Source organism: Budorcas taxicolor, chromosome 6 (assembly GCF_023091745.1).
Source record: "Budorcas taxicolor isolate Tak-1 chromosome 6, Takin1.1, whole genome shotgun sequence".
NCBI lineage: Eukaryota > Metazoa > Chordata > Mammalia > Artiodactyla > Bovidae > Budorcas > Budorcas taxicolor.
Genome location: NC_068915.1, coordinates 110,739,285 through 110,766,816, shown reverse-complemented (window position 1 = coordinate 110,766,816; position 27,532 = coordinate 110,739,285). Strand labels below are relative to the sequence as shown.

At 46.8% G+C, this 27,532-nt stretch overlaps 1 protein-coding gene across 1 annotated transcript; it reads right to left on the bottom strand.

The window, feature by feature from the left end:
* Nucleotides 1-468: 468 nt before the first annotated feature.
* BST1 (bone marrow stromal cell antigen 1) lies at nt 469-27,503 on the bottom strand. The gene is made up of 9 exons (XM_052641993.1): nt 27,304-27,503; nt 25,947-26,073; nt 23,083-23,218; nt 17,570-17,652; nt 13,369-13,445; nt 12,732-12,824; nt 11,304-11,390; nt 7,654-7,713; nt 469-1,576 (listed from the first exon to the last, which is right to left on the bottom strand). The coding sequence occupies exons 1-9, from the start codon at nt 27,501-27,503 to the stop codon at nt 1,477-1,479; spliced, it is 963 nt and encodes a 320-aa protein (XP_052497953.1). The 3' UTR covers nt 469-1,476.
* Nucleotides 27,504-27,532: the final 29 nt, after the last annotated feature.

Below are 27,532 nucleotides of genomic sequence, written 5' to 3'. Positions count from 1 at the left end.
CATGCGGTTGCAAAGAGTCAGACATGACTGAGCGACTAACGCTTCCTTTCATTTATCTTGTGGTTCAGTTCCTAAGTCGTGCCTGACTATTTGTGACCGTGGAATGCAGCCCGCCAGGCTTCCTTGTCTTTCACCATCTCCCAGAGTTTGCTCAAATTCATGTCGAGTCGGTGATGCCATCCAACCCTCTCATCCTCTGTCACCCCCTTCTCCTCCTGCCTTCGGTCTTTGCCAGCATCAGGGTCTTTTCCAATGAGCCGGCTCTTCACATCAGGTGGGCAAGGTATGGGAGCTTCCACTTCCGCATCAGTCCTTCTAGTGAATGTTCAGGACTGACTGGTCTGATTCGTTCATTTGAGTGTGTCTAGGTAATACGCACACACTGATGTGTTACACTGGTATTTTATTTGACAAGTGGATCACATGAGAAACAGTTTTACGTTCTACATCTTACACGTATCACTGACATTTTTATATGGCATGAAATGTTCTCCGAAAATGATTTACATACAATGAAATGACTCCTTTGCATGCAATTCTGAAAAAATTGGAAGGAGAGTTGACAAACACAGAGACTCCTGTTCCCATCACCACAGTCAAGATCCAGAACAATCCGTCACCCCCACTAGAGCCCCTACGGGCTCCTTTTTAGTTAGTGCTCTCTCCAGTCTTAACGCTGAAAAGTACTCCATTCCTATAATTTTGCTTTTTTTCAGAATGTCCTGTAAATAGAATGATATAGTACCTAGCCTTTCGGTCTGGCTTCTTTCACTTGGCACAATGCAACTGAGACTCACTCACACTGCTTCATTTATCCATAGCTGGTTACTTCTTATTGCTATGGTATTCCACTGTATAGATGTACCAGAGTTAGCTCCTCCATTCACCGGCTGAAGGACAGTTGGGCTGATAAGCATGACTTTTCCTATTTGAATGATATCCCATCCTACAGATATACTGAACCATATGCAAAGAGTTCCCTATTATTAGAATTTTTAGTTCCCCCTCATTATAAATAACCATTAAATGGACATCTTCATGCATAACTTTTGGCCTACCAAACATCTTTGAATATACTTGTATAGTATACATATATTTGAAGCTGTCAACAAACAGGCAGTATGCTCTGCTGGTGGCATAGGAATATATGAAAATATATACACAGTTGTACTAAAAGTTTCTTAAAATGTTTGCTTATATAAGACAGCCTGTGTCTCAATGCATTATATTATGAAAATAAGAAAATAATAACTAACTTTGCTCTAATGAAGTTGTTTTTAACCAGCTAAATAGAACTAGATTAATTTCTGAAATCCTGAGCGTGTATATCACTCACAATCCATTTCAGAACAGTGTTCAGCCAGCAGGAAGCTTCTTTAGACAATGGAACCACTTGGTGTATACAGACAAGGATGACTGGGCAAGGGCAGGTTTCAGGTCTGCGGGCCACTTAGGGCAGCATAACTGAGTTTCTAGTTACATCTGAGCAACTGAAGCGAAAGCTGCTAAGAGAGGAAAGATAAAGCAGGCACCTTGTACTGCATAAAAGGCTGCCCTTTGAGTAGACGCTGCTGCCCTGCAAATTAAAAAGGAAACAGGAAAAAAAGTCAGTATTGAGGCATGGTACCTACTTTCGAAAAATACACGCACACGGCAGGAAAATCTAAATAGTACAGAAAAGGACTTCCCCGGTGGTCCAGTGGTTAAGAATCCGCCTGCCAACGCAGGGGACACAGGTTGGATCCCTGATCCGGGAAGACCCCTCGTGTGCGGGGCAGCTAAGACTGTGAGCGTGAGCTACTGAAGCCTCAGCACGGCAACTAGAGAGTAACCCCACTCACCACAACTAGGGAAAGCCCACGCACAGCGACGAAGACCCAGTACAGCCAAAATTAACAAGTCAACTCAGAATAAAGAAGTAGCGCAGAAAGTGACAGCGTGAAACGTAAACGCTTCTTCGTTGTTCAGTCCCCAAGTCGTGTCCGACTCTTTGCGACCCCATGGGCTGGGGCCCACCAGGCTCCTCTGTCCATGGGATTCTCCAGGCAAGAATCCTGGAGTGGGTTGCCATTTCCTCCTCCAGGGGATCGTCCCTACCCAGGCCTCCCTATTCCCACTTGGCATAGAGATAATTCTTGATAGTTTGAGCTGTCCTCTCAGGACACTCCCACATGCATGCAAAGAAATTAACACATACTTTCATCTAAGCACAAATGGAATCTACAATTTGTTTCTTCACCCAACAGGACATCTTGGACCTGCTTCCATACTGGTACATATGGAAGTACTCATCCTTTCTCCTGGATGAATTCTGAGTGTATGAATGCACCATAAAGTTACCCAAATTCAGCAGTATCTACTGATGGATATTACACCATTAGAGTTTAACTGGTGATGAAAAACCAGTTATGACATAAAGATATTGAGAGAGGCTCTGGCCAAAATAGGGACTATGGCCATAGCGATTAGGAGCTGACCTCCAGAGTTTTAAAAACAGAAGTAATGAATTCTTTGAAAGGAGTCAAAGATAACGTTTTTAAAATTAGGACACACCCTGATGTCTTTATTCCCTGGCTCTCTCAGTTCAGTTCAGTCGCTCAGTCATGTCCGATTCTTTTCAACCCCATGAATCGCAGCACGCCAGGCCTCCCTGTCCATCACCAACTCCCGGAGTTCACTCAGATTTGCGTCCATCGAGTCCGTGATGCCATCCAGCCATCTCACCCTCTGTCGTCCCCTTCTCCTCCTGCCCCCAATCCCTTCCAGCGTGAGTCTTTTCCAATGAGTCAGCTCTTGGCATGAGTGGCTTATGGTTGCTTACTGCACCTGAATGCTGATCACCCCTTTTTCACTTAAGCAATCTCCAGCAGTCCACAACGTTGTACTATGGCTCCACCTGCTGGACATTTCCTATAACTGCACATCTGATTCTTTGCTGCTGCTGCTGCTGCTGCTGCTAAGTCGCTTCAGTCGTGTCCGACTCTGTGCGACCCCATAGACGGCAGCCCACCAAGCTCTCCCGTCCCTGGGATTCTCCAGGCAAGAACATTGGAGTGGGTTGCCTAGACTTCGTTCATTCAAACTTGATTCAGTTCAGTTCAGTTCAGTCGCTCAGTCATGTCCGATTCTTTTCAACCCCATGAATCGCAGCACGCCAGGCCTCCCTGTCCATCACCAACTCCCGGAGTTCACTCAGATTTGCGTCCATCGAGTCCGTGATGCCATCCAGCCATCTCACCCTCTGTCGTCCCCTTCTCCTCCTGCCCCCAATCCCTTCCAGCGTGAGTCTTTTCCAATGAGTCAACTCTTCGCATGAGTGGCTTATGGTTGCTTACTGCACCTGAGTGCTGATCACCCCTTTTTCACTTAAGCAATCTCCAGCAGTCCACAACGTTGTACTATGGCTCCACCTGCTGGACATTTTCTATAACTGCACATCTGATTCAGTTCCTCTTCTAGACTTCTTTCATTCAAAATTGATTCAGTTCAGTTCAGTCGCTCAGTCATGTCAACTCTTTGCGACCCCATGAATCACAGCATGCCAGGCCTCCCTGTCCATCACCATCTCTCGGAGTTCACTCACACTCACGTCCATAGAGTCGGTGATGCCATCCAGCCATCTCATCCCTTTTCCTCCTGCCCCCAATCCCTCCCAGCATCAGAGTCTTTTCCAATGAGTCAACTCTTCACATGAGGTGGCCAAAGTACTGGAGCTTCAGCTTTAGCATCATTCCTTCCAAAGAAATCCCAGGGCTGATCTCCTTCAGAACGGACTGGTTGGATCTCCTTGCAGTCCAAGGGACTCTCAAGCGTCTTCTCCAACACCACAGTTCAAAAGCATCAATTCTTCAGCGCTCAGCTTTCTTCACAGTCCAACTCTCACATCCATACATGACCACTGGAAAAACCATAGCCTTGACTAGACGGACCTTTGTTGGCAAAGGAATGTCTCTGCTTTTGAATATGCTATCTAGGTTGGTCATTACCTTCCTTCCAAGGAGTAAGCCTCTTTTAATTTCATGACTGCAGTCACCATCTGCAGTGATTTTGGAGCCCCCCAAAATAACGTCAGCCACTGTTTCTACTGTTTCCCCATCTATTTCCCATGAAGTGATGGGACCAGATGCCAGGATCTTCATTTTCGAAATGTTGAGCTTTAAGCCAACTTTTTCACTCTCCACTTTCACTTTCACCAGGAGGCTTTTTAGTTCCTCTTCACTTTCTGCCATAAGGGTGGTGTCATCTGCATATCTGAGGTTATTGATATTTCTCCCGGCAATCTTGATTCCAGCTTGTGTTTCTTCCAGCCCAGCGTTTCTCATGATGTACTCTGCATAGAAGTTAAATAAGCAGGGTGACAATATACAGCCTCGACATACTCCTTTTCCTATTTGGAACCAGTCTGTTGTTCCATGTCCACTTCTAACTGTTGCTTCCTGACCTGCATATAGGTTTCTCAATACTGATTCATTTTTGCTTTTAAATAATTAACCCATTAAGACAGAGATAAACTTATTTTTACTTTCTAAGAAAATAAAATAATACAGAGCTGAGCACAGGAATAGTGGATCTCCCTTCACCTTTCGCAGTTCTCACTCCCTTCCCTAGCTGTAATCACTGTTAGCAACTGGGAGTTTATCGTCTCAGATTCATTTCTACCATTTACATTCAATATCATGCACAAACAGAAATATACTTTTGTTTTCTTTCACTTTACATGTTTGGGTCCATGCTCTCTGTGCTGACTTGACATGTGTTAGCTGAAGCTTTTCAGGCCAGTGTGGGGTTGTGCTTGAGGACGGCATTTATGCAGAGAGAGACACACAGAACTTGCAGTTACTTTGGTTTTAAAAATTAATTCTAGCTATTACATTAATAAATTCAAAATCTTGACTTTCCCATACACTTTTTCTATTTCATTTATGAATAGTCTTGTTCTAGTTTAAAAGCCGAATGAGCTCTGATAATAACTTCTAAGGGGACTTCAAAATTATTCTAATTCCCAGAACATTTTAGGTTAGAGTCTTTTAAACTTTCATTTTAAAATATTACATTTTCTTTATAAAATATTAAGTGACTTCAAGTGAGCAAAATCTTCTCAAATACTTGATGCTAGTAAATTTAATAAATGTATAACAGTTAATCTTAATTCTCTTAAACATTTCAGTACTGATTTAAAGAACAGGGGAGCCCGGCATGCTGCAGTCCATGGGGTCACAAAGAGTCAGAGACAACTTAGCAACTGAACAACATCAACGACTGATTCAAAAAAGTAAAAATCTCTAATAACTTTCAACTAAAAATTCTAAGTCTAGAATCAGTTATTTAAATTTATATTGGAATCACAGGGCTATTCCAAGAGCTATTCGTATATGCTAAATCCTCTAAAATGTTATAAATAAATCAAATATCAAAAAAAATACAGACTGTTACTAAACTTAACACAAAAGTAATATAAGTTGGCTTTATATCAACAACTGCTCATTAGATTCTGAATTTCTTCAGATGAAAAGTCCTTTTCTCTCTTATCCCTAAGCAAGTGAAATTTGCTCTCCTACTTTTGTGACCTAGGGCCAGGGCGGAGTAGGGGAATACATTTTGAACAGTAAACTGGGGCCAAGATGAGAAATCTAATTTTCTCCTCCGAACCCTGCCTGACACAGCAAGGCCTTATGTCAGTAACATAAATATGTCTGCCTCCTCATATCCTCACCAATCCTGCGTGATGTGTGCCACTGCTTTATTTAAAGTGGAACCAACAAGGACCTACTGAACAGCACATGGAACTCTGCTCAGTGTTACGTGGCAGCCGGGATGGGAGGGGGGCTTGGGGGAGAATGGATCCGTGCATCGGTGTGGCTGAGTCCCTTTGCCGACCCCCCTGAAACTATCACAGCATTCTTAATAGACTATACTCCAATACAAAATTACAAGTTGTAGAAAAAACAGAGAGTATCTCCCATGTTAAAAAGAAAAGAATCATGAGATATGATGATGTACGCATACAACGGAATACCACAGGCAGGGGAGTGACACTGAGATACCATTATGCGAAGAAAGCAAGTTGCAGAGTCCTGTGTCTACTCTTATGTCTATGAAATGAAAAAGAGAAACATGTGTGTTCTAGCAAACACAGAATATTCTAGAAGGGCACAAAAGAAACTAGGAATAGTAGTTGCCTCTGGGTAAGGAAATTGGGCTTCCCAGGTGGTGCAGTGGTCCGGCTGCCAATGCAAGAGACACAAGCAGTGTATGTTCGATCCCTGGGTCGGGAAGATCCCCTGGAGAAGAAAATGGCAACCCACTCCAGCATTCTTGCCTGGAGAATCCCATGGACAGAGGCGCCTGGCAGGCTACATGGGGTAGCAAAGAGTCGGACCCAACTGAGCACACACGCACACAGAGAGAAACTGAGTAATTAGAAACAGAGGAAGAAAACTTTCTCACTTTTTCTGCCCTTTCGTAACTTTGGATTTCATCGTATGCACATGCATTATCGTTTCAAAAGTTTAATATGATTTAAAAATATATCAGAATTAAGAAATGTGAAACTTCGTCAAGAGAAACCTCACCCCGAAAATGGAGTCAGGAGGCCAGAAGGGGGCGCGCTTAGGCAGGGCCAGGCACATCAATTAAAGAAGAATTGTCCATTACAGACCTCAAAAGAAGAACCACCAACAGGAACAAATGGTCAGTTAGGGGCCACAGCAGGAAAGATGTCCACACCATCTTCTGTAAGGAGCTGACTACTCCAGCAACTCAACCGAAGAGAAACTTTCATCACCTTGAGCTCTCACTTTTCTCTGATGGACTCTCATTCAAAACATCCCTTCCCAACTTCCTCCTTCTCTCTATAAAATAACACCCCTTTCCTTCATTCGCTGGGCCTCCCCTGCGGCTCAGCTGGTAAAGAATCTGCCTGCAATGCGGGAGACCTGGGTTCAGTCCCTGGGTTCAGTCCCTGGGTTGAGAAGATCCCCTGGAGAAGAGAAAGGCCGCCCACTCCAGTATTGCCTGTGGCTTTTGCTATAGCTTGCTTGTCCCAAACTGTGATTCCTCTACTGGTCCCAAATAAACTCACTTTCTTAAAAAAAAAAAAACACGGTTTTTTTGGTGTGGACCATTTTTCAAGTCTTTATTGAATTTCTTATAATATTGTTTCGGTTGCACATTTTGGTTTTTAAGCCACGAGACAAGGGGGGGGCGGTCTTAACTCCCCAGCCAAGGATCGAACCCACACTTTCTGCATTGGAAGGCAAAGTCTGAACCACCGAACCACCAGGGAGGTCCCCCAAAATAAGCCCACTTTTGCTGGTAAAATAGCTTTCATTTCTGAGGTCCACAGGAGTAAATTTTAAAATGTGGTCCTGCCACCCCAGGTCCAGCCTTTGTGCTGCAGCTGGTGCAGCCGGAGTGGCCTTGCTCCCATGGCACACGCGGGGGTCAGCTCAGCTGCATGGATGCTCAACAAACCTGCACTGACCCAGCAGCGCAGAGATGGAGAGCAGGGCAGTGCACAAGTACCAACGTTACTCTGCAGCCGGGCATCTCAGGGGGTGGGCATAAATGACACTGTAACCCCCCAGCGTCCTGTAAATAGTAAGGGGTGGCTATCTTCAGGAAGCAAGGAAGTTAAGTTAAACATTTACTTACGAACTTAAGGCACAGTCAGGATGAGTGCTGTGTTCCACACACTTTAAGAGCTTCACTGGTCTGCAAAATGAAAAGAAGTAATACTTAAGGATGATTCAAACGTATGATTCATCATATGTTTACGGGGAACCTGCAAGGTCCTGGATATACAAAGTCTCTGACCTTGAAGGACACAGTTTCTTTTCAAAAATATTAGCTGTCATTTGTTGAGCACTTACTATGTACCAGAAAATCTGATTATGTATTAAATATTTTACATAGATGATGTCATTCCCTCCTTACAACAACTGAACAAAGCAGGTACTAAGGAGATCAAAACAGTCAATCCTATAGGAAAACAACCCTGAATATTCACTGGAAGGATCGACGCTGAAGCTGAAGCTCCAATACTTTGGCCCCCTTATGCAAAGAGCCAAGCCATTGGAAAAGACCCTGATGCTGGGAAAGACTGAGGGCAGGAGAAGAGGGTAGCAGAGGATGAGACAGTTAGATAGCATCAAGGACTCAGGGGATATGAATTTGAGCAAACTCCAGGAGATGGTGACGGACAGGGAAGCCTGGCATGCTGCAGTCCATGCGGTCACAAAGAGTCGGACACCACTGAGCAGCTGAACAACAACAACAACAAATTATCATCTGCCATCTACAGCTGAGAAAGCTGTCCAGAGGAACCTGGCCAAGTTCTCACAGTAGCGAGTTGCGGGGCTGACTTTGAACCTCCCCTCCAAAGCCTGGGCATGGAACCACTTCTGTAAAGATGTACAACTTTGCTTGGAAAATCTGTTGATAAGAACTTTGGGCAGAAGGTTGGACCTGAAGCACGTGGGTGATGGCTGGTGCCTGGGCTTCAGGGAAGAAAGCTAACTGCGTGCATGGTAAGGCGAGAAGATGCAGGTTCCAGGACAGTCTGGAAGGAAGGGAAAGTTCCAGGACAGTCCGGAGGGAAGGGAAAGACGGGAGCCTGGTAGCAGTGAGAGGCAGGCCAAGAGAGGATGTCAGTCAGCCAGAGGGTGGCTGCAGGGGACTTGGGAAGAACAGGAAAGCATCCTGTCTCTGGCATGCTACGTGACGCCCCCCCCCCCAGGACTCTCTACTCAGTGGACACCGTTCAGATACATTCTTTTTTTTTAACAAGAGTAGTGTTATTGGATTTCCCCGGCGGGCCATTGGTTGCGAATCTGCCTGCCAATGCAGAGGACACGGGTTTAATCCCTGGTCTCGGAAGATTCGACACGGTGCAGGGCAACTCAGCCCGAGCACCCCAGCTGCTGAGCCTGAGCTCTGGAGCCCGTGTTTGACCACAAGGGAAGCCCCAGCACCGCAGCTAGAGAGGAATCCCCTGCTGGCTGCAACAAGGGAAAGCCGCCTCACAGCAACAAAGATCCAGCACAGCCAAAAAATAATATTAAATTTTTTAAAGTAGCTTGGTATTGCTTTCACGCCTCCCCCCTTCCCTTACCAACACGCATTGAGTTTCACGGAGTGTGGGTCAATACATCGCAAAGCAGAAAACAGGAGGCAAGAGAGGCTTTGAACAAGGACCTTGCCACGATCTGCAGGACTTCGGGAGAAAGTTCAACCGCTGTGGCACAGAGATCAGTGTCACCTGAAATTTGACGGGCAGGGGATTCTCACTTACATCTGGGCTGGAGTCTGATCGGTTGACCCTGGTTGCTCACCCTGTGTTAAGCCTATTGTTATCTCCTCTGGGCGCCCAGCAGAAATAAAATCCCATCTGAACACAAGAGAGCCCACAGGTGGTACAGAAACAGGAGCTGGGGGCTGAGCCAGGCATGCAAGGGCACAGCCTGGGGCCAGCTTAGGTGGGGCAACATGACTCAGGAAAAGCAGGCTGAGTCCTCGAGGCTCACAGCTGTGAGTCAGGAAGGCAACCCTGGGCCCCCACTTGACCTGATGACTTGTAAAAAGACAGCCTCCTCAGAGAAGTCCCTGGGCCAAAGCAAAGTGGTCATAACTGCGGAATATTTAGCCATTTTTTTTTGCTATCCCTGAGCTCTTTTAGAATCAGAATTGCCATTTATTTAATTTACAAAAACCTGATGCTGTAAGAAAGGAGGAATCTTAGAGTAGAAAGAAAAAGGGGAAGCTTCAGGGTCACACAGTGATGGGTTCAAAACTCGGCTGTGTCGCCGAGTGGTGACTTTGGGAAACTCGCTTAACCTCTGACCTTTCATTTACCCATTCATGAAAAGGGGATATTTATATAAAACAGACAAAACGAATCTATGGTCTTACAAGCACAGAGAGTGCTTCCTACTACAGGCGGACGGGGAGCCTGAAGGGAGACCAAGGAGAGACCGGGGTGCTGGTGGCGCTCTGCCTCTTAATCCCGGTACACGTGTTCGGTGACCTGGGGAAAATTCATCCAACTGGATCCTTACGGTTTCTGCATTTTCAGATTATATTTCCAAAACAAGAGGATGTGCTTTACTTTGTGTTCAAAACAGGGTAACGACAACACCTGACTTCAGAGTCTTCTGAGAGCGTTAGCAATAACAGCCGAGGAAAACAGTCCAGCTTCAAGCTGTGGGGGAAGAACAGGCCTGTTCTGCTGGGGGGAGGCCTGAGGAGGGGGAGACCCACACTTCTGGGGGCTCTGCTCAGGTGGGAGGGTCACCAGGTGCCTTTTGAGAAGGCCAGAGGGCGGCAGGGCCAGCTGGACAGTCTCTGGCGCTGGTAAAGGCTGCACGTGTGACGTGCTCCCTGCCGCACTCACAAACCTTCGGGAAAGCCCCTAAGTCACCGAGGTGTTGGGCTCCAGCCCCCGGGGAAACAAACAGGCCTGTAAACTCAGGAGCCGACACATAACAGGCACATAGAGAAGCAGGAAGCGATAGGTGAGGAATTCCCAGACCAGGGGAGGGCTTTCAATCATCCCAGAATCTGAGCGAAACTTCCATTTCCAAGAATCAGGGGCACCCTGAAATGATCTCTGATTACATGTATATAGAGTACCTGGCCCGTGAAGTCCGTGATAAATGGTGGCTATGATGACTTTTCAGTTGGTCCACAGCCACCAAGCATCTCTCTGTAAGTATCTCAAACTCCCCTTAACACAAATCATGGGTAGTGTGGCATCCAGAGAAGCAAGGGTCACAGTCCCCATGTGCAGGTCACTCCCCATGCGGGTAAGCAAGTGAGGAGGAAACCAGATATTTACAAACGATAAAGGACAAATGTCCATCCTTTAAGCATCCTTAAAAAGGGCTGTGGACAGTAGCAGGAGGGGGTCAGGGGGAACTCTAGCTGGAAGGCACTACCAGTCCCCAGATCCCGTGACAATAGGAAGGCACAGTTCCATGGACTCTGGGGCTGACCTCTGAAAAACCTTTTCAACAGCCCCCTGCTCCTTCTTTGAATATAAGCACGGATAACTGTTGCTGAAGCTGAAGCTCCAATACTTTGGCCACCTAATGTGAAGAGCCGACTCTTTGGAAAAGACCCTGATGCTGGGAAAGACGGAAGACAGGAGGTGAAGGGCGCAGCAGAGGATGCGAGGGTTAGATAGTGTCACAGACTCGATAAGCATGCATTTGAACAAACTCCAGGAGACAGTGAAGGACAGGGAGGGTTGCAAAGCACCAGACACAACTTAGTGACTGAACAACGGATTACAATCCGCCACCTACGGGTAGTCATCGGTACAGCTGTACTGGAAACCCATCTTGTCCAGCCTCTCTTCCAGGAGCTTCACGCTGCCTTCTCCACAGGATTCCCTGACACAGAAACACAGACATACCACATAAAAGAAGCTGTTTCCGTGTTAAAGAAGTTATACTGGCCACTGAGATCTACTCCTCGCTGGAGAAATACGTGGCAGATTCTCTGAACCCAGAGGTGTTGCGGGAGCCCGAGCCGCCGCTCCCACGTGGAGACGCTCTGAACCTTAAACCTGTCGGAAGCCTGCGAGTCACGCACATCCATGCCCAGGCCTGCGCTGGCACATGCGCGGTGGACCACAGGGCGCATCCCAGCCGCACCGCACACGCGGCGCTGGGCTGGGCTTGGGCTCCGAGCGAGCTGACTGCCCCCTTATTCAACCCACAGCGTATTAAGTCGATCTTCAGATGGAAATAGAAAATACATACAAAATCAAAAAATGTTAGAAAACTCAAAAAAATAAATAAATAAAACAAAAAGGGCGGGGGAGTCTAAATCTCACATCACTGGCGATAACCTCTGCTAACATGTTGATGTACATCACTTTCGACTTTTTAAACGTATTTATTCCGACGAGACTGAGAACATAACAATCCAATTCTGCTGCCCAATGCGTGTTTACTCTGCGTTTGCCCATGTCTGTGTGTCCACGTATGTACCTCTCTACCATTATTTTTAATTCCTGCTTGGGCTCCTTTATACAGTCTGAGCATAATTCATAAAAAGCAGTCCCCTGTTGTTAAAGGTTCAGTCCTACATTTCAGTGCCATTGACACTACATGGATATATGTACATGTATGGCTGAGTCCCTTCGCTGTTCAGCTGAAACTATCACAACATGTAATCAGCTATATACCCCAATACAAAATAAAAAGTGAAAAAAAAAAAAAGGATGACTTCAAGCTTGCATTGATATCTGAGCTGATGCAACCATTGAGTTAGTGGTTTCCCAGAAAAGTATGGATCTTAAAAGCTTTCTCAGCCAGTTATCTGAGACCCAGTTATGAAGCTGGTTGTTCTGTGAGAAGAATGTCTTCATTACATAGTCCATCAGTCAATTCTGAGAACTCCTGGTGAGGTTTTTGGACTTCCAATGACAGAGAGAAAAAATTGGCTTTGCCCCACAAGAATGCATGAGGCCCTCTCCTGTCTGATGCTGCCCTGGTCACTCAGAAAGGCTGAGAGGAGTCTCTGGATAAAGGAGGCTTTCTCTCTGGGCTCAGGACTGACTCGTGGCATTTCAGAAAGTCAAGCCTTTGCCTTTCTCTGTCCACCACACTATGAACAGAGAAGACAGTGGCTTCCCCAGAACCGTAGAGGTAAATCAGACCGGATCACATCGCATCCAAAAAAAGCACGTTTGTACCATGAGCATCACGAGTGGCGCTGCAACTTACACCTTGGATCCTCCGATTTCATGCATAACCCAGATCTCAATTCGTGTGATTTTATCCTTCTGGAGGTAAGGAATTTCAAAATCTGCAAAAAAACTGAGAAACACACGTTTTGTCAAGTCCTAAAGCAATATGACACTGTTCCCATATCATTGTTAGCTGATTTACACATGACTTTTAATACTGTTGGGGGTTGTTGGTGGTGGTGACTTTGTTGCTAAGTCCTGCGACCTCATGCACTGTAGCCTACCAGGCTCCTCTGTCCATGGGATTCTCCAGGTGAGAATACTGGAGTGGCTTGCCATTTCCTTCTCCAGGGGATCTTCCTGACTCAAGGATCAAACCCGGGTCTCCTTCATTGGCAGGTGGATTTTTACCACGGGGCCGCCAGGGAAGCCCTTTGGGGGTTACTTTTCAGCTTTAACTTTTAGGTTACTTATTGCATTCATGCATTCAGCTGTTAGTGGTGTAAAGGGATGGACGTGGCTCTGATGTCCAGGTCATTCAATGGTTCTGCTCCAGCTGAACTTACAAAAGCACTAGATTGGGATATGGGGACGATCCTCTTACGCCTCCATTCAAAACAATTAAAAAGACATCTTGGCATCTTTGTCATATATGCTAGGGCTCGCATCCTTACCCTTTCACAGGATAGGCTCCTGCTGGCTCTGAGCCATTCAGCATGACATTGATCACCCCAGAACTGTCTCTTGCATACTGCAAAAAAGAAACAAGCATTTTGAGTTAGCCAAGACACCATTTTCACCTATGAAAGAGTCAACCATTTTTTTCAATTGACAATCCTCAATACTGACAAGGATGTGATAAAGCTGGTATTCCACAGAGCTAGAATGGATGTAAATTGGCATATCTTGGAAAGCAAATTGCTTCGAAATGTGCAAACCTCATGCCTGTCATCTACCATCATAAAACAATACAGGACTTCCTTGCTGGTCCAGTGGTTAAGAATCTGCCTGCCCATACAGGACACATGGGTTCCATCCCTGGTCTGGGAAGATCCCACAGGCCACCAAACAACTAAGTCCGTGTGCCCCAACTACTGAGCCTGGGCTCTAGAGCCTGGGCTCTGCAGGAAGAGAAGCCACTGCAAAGAGAACTCCCACACCGCCACTAGAGAAAAACGCCTCCAAGCAGCAACAAAGACCCAGCACAGCCAATATAAATAAAGAACTATTTTTAAAAAATAAAAGCATGCAAAACACTATCAGATCCCAACCCTGTACCAACCAGTGCAGGCTGTCTTATGCTGCTGCCATTACACACAGTCTCAAAAATCCCAGTGGCTTCAAACAAGAAAGGCTTATTTCACGCACATGCTACATGTGTATCACTGGTTTTCGGATGTGGGGTTTGGGTTTTCCTGCATATGCTCCTGCTCTGGGACCCGAGTTGATGAAGTCTCCACATCTGCAGAGTCATAGTTTATCAGTGAAGGGAGAGAAAAAGCGGCAAGCCACAGACCAGTTCTTCACGTCTTCCCCAGTGGCTCAGTGGTAAAGAACCTGCCTGCAGTGTGGGAGCCACAGAAGATTCATGTTTGATCCTGGAGGCGGGAAGATCCCCTGGAAGAGGAAATGGCAAGCCACTCCAGTATCCTTGCCTGGAGAATCCCATGGACAGAGGAGCCTGGAGGGCTACAGTCCATGGGGTCGCAAAGAGTCGGACATGACTAAAGTGACCTGGCGCGCGTGCACGCACACACCCAGAAGTCACGCAGTCACTCCCACTCACATCCGATTAGCCAGTGCAAGTCACACAGAAGTAACTCCAAGAGACAGAATGAATGCGAAACACACGCCCAGACGATGAGCCAGACACACTCAGGAAGCATCACGAAGGATCCCCTGGTGCACGGGGAGTTCTACTGCAGCACGGTTTGTAACCAATCTAAACAGTCAGCCCCAGGGGAGAGTAAGTCCATCGTGGTGCTCCCACGTCTGAAACACGACCCAGCCACTGGTAAAGGCCTATGAAAGACTGGCCAGAGCCCAAGAAGTGCTTACATCCATAGCACAGTGTGAGACGAGATGGACAGAGCATGCCTGCGCCCAACTGTGTTCAAAATGAATGGGCGGGGACTTCGCTGGTGGTCCAGTGGCTAAGCCTCTTGCGCTCTCAGTGCAGGGGGCCAGGGTTCGATCCTGGGTCAGGGACCTGGCTCCTGTGTGCTGCAACTTGAAAATATCCTGCCTGTCACAACTGAGACTCAGTGGAGTCAAATAAAGAAAGAAAAACACAAAAATGAATGGGCAGAAGTGTGGGAATTAGTTAACCCCCAAAATTCCTAAGGCAGAAACAGGGCCAGACAAATTCCCCAATCTGCTGCTCAGCACACTACTGGAGCATATGATTTCCCTGATAAAATGCTTCTTCTAGACTGAAGGTGGAGCAGGGCAGGGCTGTCACGCAGATCTGAGATACGCAAGGCCGGGCTTGCTCTCTGGCAGTGTTAAGTTTTACGTGTTAGTTGCTCAGTCATGTCAACTCCATGATTCCATGGACTGTAGCCTGCCTGGCTCCTCTGTCCATGGAATTCTCCAGGCAAGAACACTGGAGTGGGTCACCAAATCCTTCTCCAGGGGACCTTCCTGACTCGGGGATAGAACCCTGGTCTTCCGCATCACAGGTGGATTCTTTACCATCTGAGCCACCAGGAGAGACGGGCCACCCAATACCGGCTGCAACACTTGGCTCCATGCCACCACACCTGTCTCAGATTGCTTCCAAACATGCGAACATTCGAGGTTAAATCTGCAAATGCCAAAGTCTGATGACCACTGTGTTAAATGATTTGCTCTTAGGTAGCAGGAATGTGAATGACTAGATTTTTTTCCTTTATACATTCTATAATTGTCATTTTCTATCATGAGCAGCTATTAAACTGGTGATAAAATTTTTTTTTCATTAAAACAAAGCATGTTGGGACTTTCTTGGTGATCCAGTGGTTAAGACGCCATTCTTCCATTGCAGGGGGCATAGGTTCAATACCTGGTTGGGGAGCTAAGGTCCTCAATGCCACATGGCACAGCCAAAAAAGAAAAAGATAAAGGAATGCAGATACAGTGAGGCTGTATGAAGTCACGGTGTCCAGTTGCTGCACTTATTACCTCAGTAATTAGTCCAATTAAGTTTCTTGGCCTCGCTTTCCTATCTGTAAAACAAGGGTAGTAAGAGTCCCTACCCATAGGATTGCTGTGATGATCAAATTATTTAAAATGATACTATTTATGGCATATTTCTCTGCCATGGTTCAGACCCTCTCCTCGTCAGTTTATCAATACTATACTATCTCACTTCACATTCAGACTACCCAGCATATTCTGAGGGTTCATAAAATGTGTGTGTGTTTGTGTTAGTCCCTCAGTCGAGTCCCACTATTTGTGACTGCAAGGACTGCAGCCCGCCAGGCACCTCTGTCCATGGGACTCTCCAGGCAAGAATACTGGAGTGGGTTGCCAATTCCTTCTCCAGTCGTAAAGGGTGAGCATGGTTACGGGACTCCGTTTGTGACTTGGAGCACGCTTTGAAACGGGGTGGGTCCACTGGGTAACGTATGGGTCTCTCTGCATTCGATGCTGACGTCACCCCTGCGTGGTCATCAGGACCCCACGTTCAGGTGACGATGTGGCCACACACAGCCCCCCACTCCTCAATGAGGGGCTCGGGCAGCTTACCCCCTGGAGTCTGCACTCCAGGCAGAACCTGTGGGGAGCAGGCACAGACCAAAGGCTCCCCAGAGCTGGCAGGAGAGGGAGGAATAAGAACACCTTTGTCAGGAGCCACCCTCCGCTTAGTTCCAAACTGCCCCTGTAGCGGAAGATTTGACCGAAGAGTCCCTCGCCGGGATGAACAGTGGCTCCTGTGGACACCTGGTGGTCCAGGGCAGGAAATGAGACCAAAAGGGCCACAGATAACCCTGAAAGGGGTTCGGTGGCAGGACCGGACATTGCCAGAGCCCTAGCCAATGCAGATAACAGTCAACTGCTCTTTGTCAGGCATTGAACTAAAAATGTCACCTTCTTATTTGGAATCTCTGGTCTAATGCTGGTGACAGGAAATGTAAGCTGCAGTCACTGGTGTTTTCTAGCTACTGATCGCTATCAATTCTGCTGATGATATTCTCCGAGAAACTGACTGGCCTTTAGGGGACCGTGGGACTTCTCTGGTGGCTCAGACGGTAAAGCGTCTGTCTACAACGTGGGAGACCAGATTCAGTCCATGGGTTGGGAAGATCTGCTGGAGAAGGCAATGGCAACCCACTCCAGTATTCTTGCCTGGAAAAATCCCATGGATGGAGGAGCCTAGTAGGCTATAGTCCATGGGGTTGCAAAGAATCAGACACAACTGAGCGACTTCATTTCACTTTCTGCACCTCCGGTTTATCTCTGGTCTCCTATCATCTCCTGCCCCAAGGATATCAGCCTTCTGGACACTTCTGACCTCCACATCTAGGTCTCAGGTGCCCCAGGTTCTCCCATAAAGCAGGGATTATGCCACTTCACATTGCAACCAATATCACATTGATTTGCAATACTAACAAAAACCGTGACACAACAGTAACAATAATGACTGTTTAAGATCCGCATCTGAAGCTACCATTTAGAATATTTTCTCTGCGCCAGGCACTGCATTAAGCATTTCAGCTTCTTAAATCCTGACGCCTGTATGGAGCAAAGAGGCTGAATCAGAACGTGGCAGAACGTGGGACACAGGGAAATGAAGGCCTGACGCGATGGCCCAGTGATGCCTCTGAACCCTCCAGCGCCCGCTTCACAGGCCCCACACCTGCTCTGCCACCCAGCCGTGTACCCCAGGATTACCTGGATGGATGCGCTTCTCCAGAAAGAATCCACAGGGTTGTTTTCACAATCTTCTGATGTTGGACAGGATTGGTAGTCGAGTCCTACAGGGAAAACAGACAGACACATTTCATTGCAAAGATTATAACAGGAAGGGATTTATTGAAAATATTTGCTGGGTCCACTATAGGCATATATATAAAGATTTTAGTGGATTTTTAAAAAAATCTTTAATGAATTTGTTACAATATTGCTCCTGGTTTACGTTTTGGCTTTATGGCCAAGAGGCACGTGTGATCTTGAGCCCTCCCCACCCAGGGGTCAAGCCCACATCCCCTGCGTTGGAAGGTAAAATCTTAACCACTGGGCCACCAGGGAAGTCTCTCCAACAAAATATATTGAGCCGCATTCTACACAACGTGTATGGGTTTAAAATTCATAGCTCTGTCTGCCTAGACCACAAGAAGCCTGGTGAGGAGCATCCAAGCCCCGATAAGAAGACATTCGTCATTCTGCTACACAAATGTGAAGAAGGTGGAGAATTGAACAGATGGGTTATTTCTCTGCTGGAGTTCTAGCCAGTGATACATGTATTGGTGTGTGTGTGTGTGCTCACTCAGTCCTGTCTGACTCTTTGCAACCCCATGGACCGTAGCCTGCCAGGCTCCTTTGTCCATGGAATTTTCCAGGCAAGAATACTAGAGTGAGTTACCATTTCCTACTCCAACATATATTGATATATATATCCAAAATTATATATAATATTATAAGTTATACACATGTTAAAATTATAAATATTTAAAATGTATATGCATGACACATATATATATATATATATATATATATATATATATATTTGCTTTATTGGGAGAAATGTCTTCTGTAATTAGCACAAGTCTTGGAAGTAAATACAAGAAAAACAGACCCAGACAATAACAGTCCTTGGCCAGAAAACAGAAATTTTATAACATTTAAAATATACAAAAAGTTAAAATGTACCACGTTTAAAAATTTTAAGGGCAAAATTCAGCAGCTATATAATGGGATTTGTCCTCCATTTACTCTATTTAAAAAAAAAGAAAAAAAGGAGAAAGTGCTCATTGCCAGTTCATTCCAGGGAGGACCAAGCAGGGCACCATGTGAACTTCTTGAAAGGAAATGCATGATGCTTCCTTGGCCCCTCTGGGTGTACCAGCATCTTAAGCTGCTCACCAATTTGGAGGTTTCCCGAACCCCATCAGAGAGGGGTTTTTATGGAGGCTTCATGATGTAGGCGTCACTGAGTCAGTCGTTGGTGACTGACTCAATCTCCAGTCCCACTCCCCTTCCCAGAGGACAGAGGATGGGGTTGAAAGTTCCAGCTTTCTAATGATGCCTCTGTGTTTTTGGCCAGCAGCCCCCATCAAAAGTTACCTAGGGGCTCCCAACCACCAGTCATCACATTACTATATAGAAGACACTCTTATCACTCCTCAATGCCAAGGTTTCCAAGAGCCTTACCAGAAACCAGGGGACCAAGACCAAATATTCATTTCTATTATACCACAGTCTCCCTCTCTTCCGTCTGGCCAAAGCTATACTTTTTCCAGTAGTCATATACGGATGAGAGAGACCACAAAGAAGGCTGAGTGCCGAAGAATTGATGCTTTCACACTGTGGTGGTGAAGACTCTTGAGAGTCCCTTGGACTGCATGGAGATCACACCAGTCAATCCTAAAGGAAATTAACCCTGAATATTCATTGGAAGGACTGATGCTGAAGCTGAAGCTCCAATACCTTAGCTACCTGATGCAAAGAGCCGACTCATTAGAAAAGAACTTGATGCTGGGAAAGATTGAAGGCAAAAGGAGAAGAGGGCAGCAGAGAATGAGATGGTTAGATAGCATCACTGACTCAATGGACATGAATTTGAGCAAACTCCAGGATATAGTAAAGGACAAGGAAGTCTGATATGCTGCAGTCCATGAGGTTGAAAAGAATAGGACACGACTGAGTGACTCAGGAACAACTCCCTCTCTTCGAAGTCTTTCCATCACGTTCCCCCTTCAGCCTCCCCCACCCTCTGCAGAATAATCAAACTGTGGTCTCCTGATCACAGTCCACTGGAAGAATGTCCATGGCCGTTTCATCTGTACCCTGCCATTCTTCCCATCTCACTCAAAGTGAAAGCCAGCGTCCTCAGTGTCCTGTGCCGTCTGGCCCTTTATTTCCCTAGCCTCATAGCCGATGACTTGCCTCTTCACTGCCTGCCTGCCTTTCTGTTCCTTGAACCTGCCAGACACACTCCCACCTCAGGGCCTTTGCACTTGCAGTTCCCTGCACCAGGAAATGTTCTTCCTCATCTCCTTCAGGCCTCTACTCAAATACCAGCCTCTCAGTGAGGCCTTTTCTGGACCCATGTAAAACTGCAAGGCTTTCCTCTCCCTTCCTCATCAGCTAGCACTCCCCACCCTCTTTTCCCTATTTTGTTTTTCTCCATAGCCGTCAACAGTATGGCAGACTATAAATTATCACTTGCCTATTTATGGTCTTATCTTCACCCCTGTAAGGATCAGGTGTTGTTTGGATGGTTTATTCTCTCTTGTGCTCCTAGTGCCTAGAAGAGCAAACACTGGCATGGAGCAAGTACTCTACAAACTTTAAGATGGATGAATGAATGGAGGAGAAACAGAACTGAGCTTAGGTTAACATCTCTTTTAACTTTCTTAAAAATTTTATTGGTGTACAGTTTCCTTAACTATGTTGTGTTAGTTTCTGCTGTGCAGCAAAGTGAATCAGCTATGTCTGTGTCAGTGGCTCAGTTGCATCTGACTTTTTGCAACACCAGAGACTGTAGCCAGTCAGGCTCCTCTGTCCATGGGATTTCCCAGGCAAGAATACTGGAGTGGGTTGCCATTTCCTTCTCCAGGGACTCTTCCCAACCCAGGAATTGAGCCTGGGCCTCCTACATTGCAGGTGAATTCTTTACTGAGTCAGCTATATATATATACATATCTACTCTCTTGGATTTCCTTCCCATTTAGGTCATCACAGAGCACTGAGTGGAGGTCCCTGTGCTCCACAGTAGGTTCTCATTAGTTGTCTATTTTATACACAGTAAGCTAACTTTTATGTATAGTAAGTTAACCCATCAGTAAGGACTGATGCTGAAGCTGAAACTCCAATACTTTGGCCACCTGATGTGAAGAACTGACTCCTTAGAAAACACCTTGGTGCTGGGAGAGATTGGAGGCGAGAGGAAAAGGGGATGACAGAGGATGAGATGGTTGGATGGCATCACCAACTCGATGGACATGAGTTTGAGCAAGCTCTGGGAGTTGGTGATGGACAAGGGGGGACTGGGGTGCTGCAGTCCATGGGGTCACAAAGAGTAGAGTCAGACATGACTAAGCGACTGAACTGAACTGAAGTTAACTTTTAAAATGACTCCAATACCCAAGGAGGAAGAATCTCCAGTCTTCACGAAAGGGCCACCTCCCTGCACCTACTTCTTTGCTGGTCTTGGTCCTGCTCAGTGTGTAAGACTCACTAAGAGCTAAGAGCCTCTGGGAAGCTTCCGGAGTCTCTGATCCATGCTGGTGTCTCTCTCTGCTTACTCCTGAGCGCCCAGTCCTTCTGCCTCAAAGTACACGCCTCTGGACTAAATGCCCCGCCCCCACCTACCACCAAGGCCACAAGCTCCCTGAGGGCAGAGACCACTGTGTCCCCAGTGGAGTTGATGAATGAGGAAGTGTCTGCATTACCATCAGATCAGTTTCTGTGACTTTAACTTTCATTGTGATTTTGCCAACTATAAGTTGGCACTTTCCATCCACCTCTACAAGGATTAAATCATGAGCCACTGCAGTTGCTGCCCTTCAACACCCCTTGAAAAGAGTTTAGGGTGGAGATCAAGAATGAGGCACTCTGTGCTCTGGGAAAAACTGGCAGGACAGGTCTTCGGATAGTCAGATATTGTCAAGAGGTTTTAACAATCCCAATTCTTGCATCTCTTCGTACCTAGAAAAGCACTAAAATCCTTCGTGGTGATGTCTGCTCCTTGTGATTAGCAGCCAGTCTTTGCCAAAGTGAGTGCCTGACTGTATGCACCCCCTTCACTGAAATCATACATAACACTGACCTTCCCCACTGCCTCTTTAGAGCACTTTCTCAGAGCTATCTGAAATGCTGTCTCCCAGACTATAGTCTTCATGTTGCCCTAAATAAAACTGACTCACAGCTCTAGCATTGTGCATTTTCTTTTTCAGTTGACAATCTGAATTTCAAAATATTGGCTAGTGTCTGGTGTGCTTTCAGAACCAGTGGGAAGGGGCGGGGGGTGAGTCTTGGTCCCAGTTCCTCAAGTTATTTAACTGCCTTCAGCCTCGGTTTACCCCTCTGAGGATAGTGAGACAGAGTCACGCAGGACTGAAGTCAGACGGTCTAACTTTGCTGCTAACATGTTGTGCACTCCTGAGCTAGTGTCTCAACCTTGCTGTGCATCAGTTTCCTCGTTTGTCAGAACAGGAATCAGGAGAGGACTGTCCCATGGGGCCGTTGCAGGGATTCAATGAGTTAATACAGTAACTCCCCTACTACAGAGCTTCAAGTCGCGAACTTTCAAAGATGTTTGAGTGTACGTCTGGTTCCAGCAAGGAACCCGAAGCTGCACCATCATCAACGGGCGTGAGTGAAATCACAGCTTGCCCCCCCGTCTCCTATTGCTGACGATCTTTCGGCTCTACCGTCTCTCGCTTCCTCTCTCTCTTCCAGTCAGTAACTCTTCTTGCCTGTTCACTGGATGCCAGCCCCTGTATGCCAGCTGTCCTCTCCTTTTCAAGGTACTGTACTATAAGGTTAGACATGTTTTCTTTATTCTTGTGTTTGTTTTTTATGTATTGTTTGTGTGAAAACTATTATGAACCTATCACAGTACGGTACTATATAGTTGACTGTGTTAGTCGGGTACCTAGCTTACCTTATTGGACTTACGAACACACTCTTGAAATGTAACTCGTTCATATGTAGGGAACACACTGCATATGTGAAGTGCTTAGAACAGCTCCTAGCAAAGATGGGTGCTCTCTATTACTGTCATTAGTTATTATTATTATGACCACTTTACCTGGGAGGATTTGAGGGCAATCAGATGAGATAAATGCATAGGAAAGCATTTAACAAAAATGGCAAATGCACGGAAAGTCACTCAGTCATGTCCAACTCTTTGCAATCCCATGGATTATACAGCCCATGGAATTCTCCAGGCCAGAATACTAAAGTGGGTAGCCTTTCCCTTCTCCAGGGGATCTGCCCAACCCAGGGATCGAACCCAGGTCTCCCGCATAGCAGGTGCATTCTTTACCAGCTGAGCCACCAGGGAAGCCCAAGAATACTGGAGTGGGTAGCCTGTCCCTTCTCCAGCAGATCTTCCCAACCCAGGAATAGAACCGGGGTCTCCTACATTACAGGCAGTGTCTTTACCAGCTGAACTACCAGGGAAGCTTCATAGTAGATAGGAACACTGACTTTTCTTGTGATACATGCGGAAGTCTTACCTGAGGCATTTGTCTGTCGACACCAGTTCAAGAAATCTCCGACCCTGCCATACAGAACGTTGCAGAGCGGTACAAGGCGGCGGCCGTTCTCTGCATAGCTGGTGACAAGGAGGTGGTTGTTTTCCCAGAACAGGGACTGAGGAAAAATCAACACAAAATGAAAACATAAAATACAATCACAACAGATTCCTTCAGGCACAGCATCATCAAGACAAGTCAGGACAATCATTTCTCATCCAACTGAGACTTGCCTTATGACAGGCAAACCGTGTCTTTGTCTTCACTGAGCCCCTTGGAGAGGGCTACTAACTCTTTTCTCTTTACCGCAGGTGTGTGTTAGTTGCTCAGTCGTGTCTGACTCTTTGCCACCCCATGGGCTGTAGCCCGCCAAGTTCCTCTGTCCATGGGATTCTCCAGGCAAGAATACTGGAGTGGGTTGCCATTTCCTTCTCCAGGGGAACTTCCTGACCCAGGAATTGAACCCAGGTCTCCCACATTGCGGGCAAATACTTTACCAACTGAGCCACATGGGAAGCCCAACCCAGGGATCAAATCTGGGTCTTCCAGGTTGCAGGCAGATTCTTTACCATCTGAGCCACCAGTAAACCTTTTTATAACAAGGGTAGCATACAAATGCTAATGAAATACTTTCCCAGCAGTGAAAAAAAGTAGATAGGTATTTCCTGATGGCTTAGATGATGGCTCAGACGGTGGCAATGCAGGAGGTCTGGGTTCAATCCCTGGGTCGGGAAGATCCCCTGGAGAAGGGATTGGCTACCTACTCTAGTATTCTTTCCTGGAGAACCCACGGATAGAGGAGCCTGGTGGGCTATAGTCCATGGGGTTACAAAGAGTTGGACGTGGCTGAGTGATTAACACACACCAGCTCTCTTCCCTTTATTGCAAGGGTAACATGTAAATGTCAACAAAATATTTTCCCAGCAGTAAAAACAAAGTAGATAGGTAGATACATATATATAGGCTTCCCTGGTGGGCCAGTGGTAAAGAATCCGCCTGCTAATGCAAAAGACACAGTTCAGTCCCTGGGTCGGGAAGATTCCCCTGTAGGAGGAAATGGTAGCCCACTCCAGTACTCTTGCCTGGGAAATCCCATGGACAGAGGAGCCTGGAGGGCTGCAGTTCATGGGGTCGCAGAGATTTGGACATGACTTAGTGACTAAGCACACACACACACACTTACATTTTCTAGCACTTAAAAAATGATAGAATTTTTTTTTTTTTAATCAGGGGACCTGGGTTCAAATCTTGGGTCTGTCACGCCCTAAATGTGTGATCATGAACACAGCAAGTCATCTCCCTTTGCCTCAGTTTCCACACGTGGAACATGGGGAGTATGAACCCTTTCTCTTCTCTCACAGCTGTGACGAAGATGACATACAATCACAGATGGATTCCTAAAGGGTAAGGTGCCTCAAAAACACATTGCTTTTAGATTATATTTTGTAGTTTTCTCCTATAAAGTTACAGTGTTTTCAGACACTAATAACACAAATAACAACATTCCCCTCATCACACCATCATATCCTCAGTATCCCAACCAAGGTCTTGGTCTAGACTGGATGCTACCCAAGGGCAGACTGTGTTCCCTATTGCAACGGAAACCCTGAGAACAATGCCTGCTACATAAGAGTAGCTCAGTGTTTATGAGTCTATCAGTCAAAGTCTATGAGAAAGGAGAACAAATATAGCAGCTCCCAGGCACTTCCCTGAGCCTTCCCAGGTGGCGCTAGTGGTAAAGAACCCAGCTGCCAATGCACCTAAGAGATGCAGGTTCCATCCCTGGGTCAGGAAGTTCCCCTAGAGAAAGGCATGGCAACTCACTCCAGTTTTCTTGCCTGGAGAATCCCATGGACAGAGGAAGCTGGTGGGCTACAGTCCATGGGGTCACAAAGAGTCAGCCACGACCGAAGCGATTTAGCACGCATGCATGCAGGCACTTTCCTGGCAGTCCAATGGCTACGACTCTGCACTTCCATTGCAGGGCTTGCAGGTTTGATTCCTAGTCAGGGAACTGAGATCCTTCATGCTGCACAGCACAGCCAAAAGAAAAGAAAAACCAGCAATAGCTCCTCTCCTCACTGACAGAGCAACCGCAAGATTCAAATGGCAACGCATATTCAAAAAGCACATTTTGAGCCTATTATACGTTTGAACCTCCCAGTTCCATTCACCTGCCTTTATCTAAAAAAAAAAAAAAACAAAACCAGTCAGATGTTTTCATTTGTAAACATCAGTGCTACATGACTTTACAATTTAAAAAATCAAGTTAAGATTTTATATCAAAAATAAATATGCCCTTCATTAAGAAAAAAAGAATTTAAGGCAGAGAAATAAAAATGGTATCTAGCTTTCTCTAAACTCAAGGTGTTGTTCTAAAGCAGTTTACAAGGATGTTTTCATTTACATTCACTCTATTAGGGACTAGAGTGCAGACAGGATGCACACAGGTAAACCACTTGTGTACACTTGACCAGTTTCTTAAAGAAACTGGTCCTGAATGGACATCATCGTAAGGCCTGATGAGAGGAGGGACTGGTCTCCTGTAAGGATATTGGGAGGAGGGTTTTCTGAAGTCCTCAAGCTTCAACACTCTGGTGTAGGTCAGGATGGAGATTGTTCAGAACTGGCCAGGTGCAGTGGTCCCGTAGGAAACGTGTGGTGACACCCTGATGTTCTAGTGGTTCCTGCACTGAGTTCTTGACTTAAGAAAGCTCCTTCTGCCCACGACAGACAGGAGACCCAAGGGCATGAGTGAAGACAGAGCCACCTTCCCACCAGCCAACTGGCACTCCTTGTGAGTTGGCTGCTTGATGAAGCAGAGCAGTGTCGGAAGGCAGGGTTACCTTGTCTTTGGGAATGGAGTGTCTGGAGAGGTTAATAAAAAGGTCATAATCCGAGGGGCGCACAGAACAGGGATCCTTATCCAGCACCACTTTAAACGCTTCCCAGATGGCTGTGCAGTTCTTGTCCCTGCAGAAAAGCACATGTTTGTTTGGGTTGGTTTTTTTTTTTTTAAAGACTACATTCCAGTGTGATACATTTCCTCTTCTCTCTCCAAGTGTTTTTATGAGCGATTTTGTCAAATATCAGCACTGCAGACGTGGGCATACAAAACAGACAGGAAATGGCCATGACTCACGCATTAACCCCGATTCAGAAGAGGAAGAAAAATAACTTTGGTGATGGATTTAGAAAGCTGACAGTGGAAGTGTCTTTCAGAGGTGCCACATACATCTCGTGGAACTTAGAACAGGCTCACAGAGGTGGCAGAGAATGCAGGGAACTAGGAGAGGATCCCGATAAATCACATGGGCTCCTGGCTTCAGGTACCCCTTCGCTTAGACACAGGTCCATCTTGCGCCTGGAGGCCAGGTGAGATCAGGCGGACAGGCAGGACCTCGTGTTAGTAAACTCAGGAGAGAGGACCACGTGTGGAAAAGGGTTTCCACCTCCCGCTAAGGCAGGAAGCATGACCTCCAGAGCCCGCAGCAACGCCTAAGTCCCGCCTGGCTTTCCAAAAACACTTCCCACGCCTTTCCTACCTTGTGATTTCTCACGCTGGGCAGTGAATAACATGGGTGTTCCCCGTGTTACTCTCTGTTCTTTTTTATTTGCCTAAAATGCGTCTCAATAAAAACAAATGGCACATAAAAGGGGCCTTGTGAAAACTGAAATCGTGTGTCCCAAGAAGGAACAAAAATGACTAAGAACCACAGTGCTGGCAAGAGAGACTCAGACTTAAACGCCCTCTAAATGAGAAGATGTGAAATTTGAACTCTCAAAGTAGCTGGGCTCCAGGAATTCCAGCTGGAGACCACGTTCCTGGGTCTGAGCATCCTGCTTAAATTTTAAGCTGGTTGCCATCCAAACACACCGCTGCCTCATCCGCATCCACGAGCCCCCACATACACCCTCCTCTTCATCTTTACACACTTACACACACACACACACACACACACACACACACACACGATTCACCTCCAGACCCCTACAGCGCACTCAGGCACCCAGTAGATTCCCCACCCTCCTCCCTCTTTATCCCACACCCCTCCCTATTTGTCCCACCCCACCCGCTTTTTCCCACCCCTCCCCCTTTATCTCCCTCCCCTTTATCCCACCCCCTCGCCCTTTGCCCCACCCCTCCCCTTTTCCCCCCCACTTCCCTCCCCCTCCGGCTCCCTAGCCCCCTGCCGCGCTCACCGCAGCTCCGGGTTCTGCAGTGCGATCTGCTCGGCGCAGCGGCCCAGGAAGATGGTCTGCAGGTGCGGGGTGGTACCGGGCCCGCTCCAGCGCGCACCCGCAGCGCCGGCGACCTGGGGCCACCGCAGATGCAGCAGCAGCAGCAGCAGCAGGAGCGCCGGCCGCGGGCGCCCCCCCCGCGCGCGCCCCGAGCCAGCCATCGCGGGCACTTCGGGCGACTCTGCTCCGG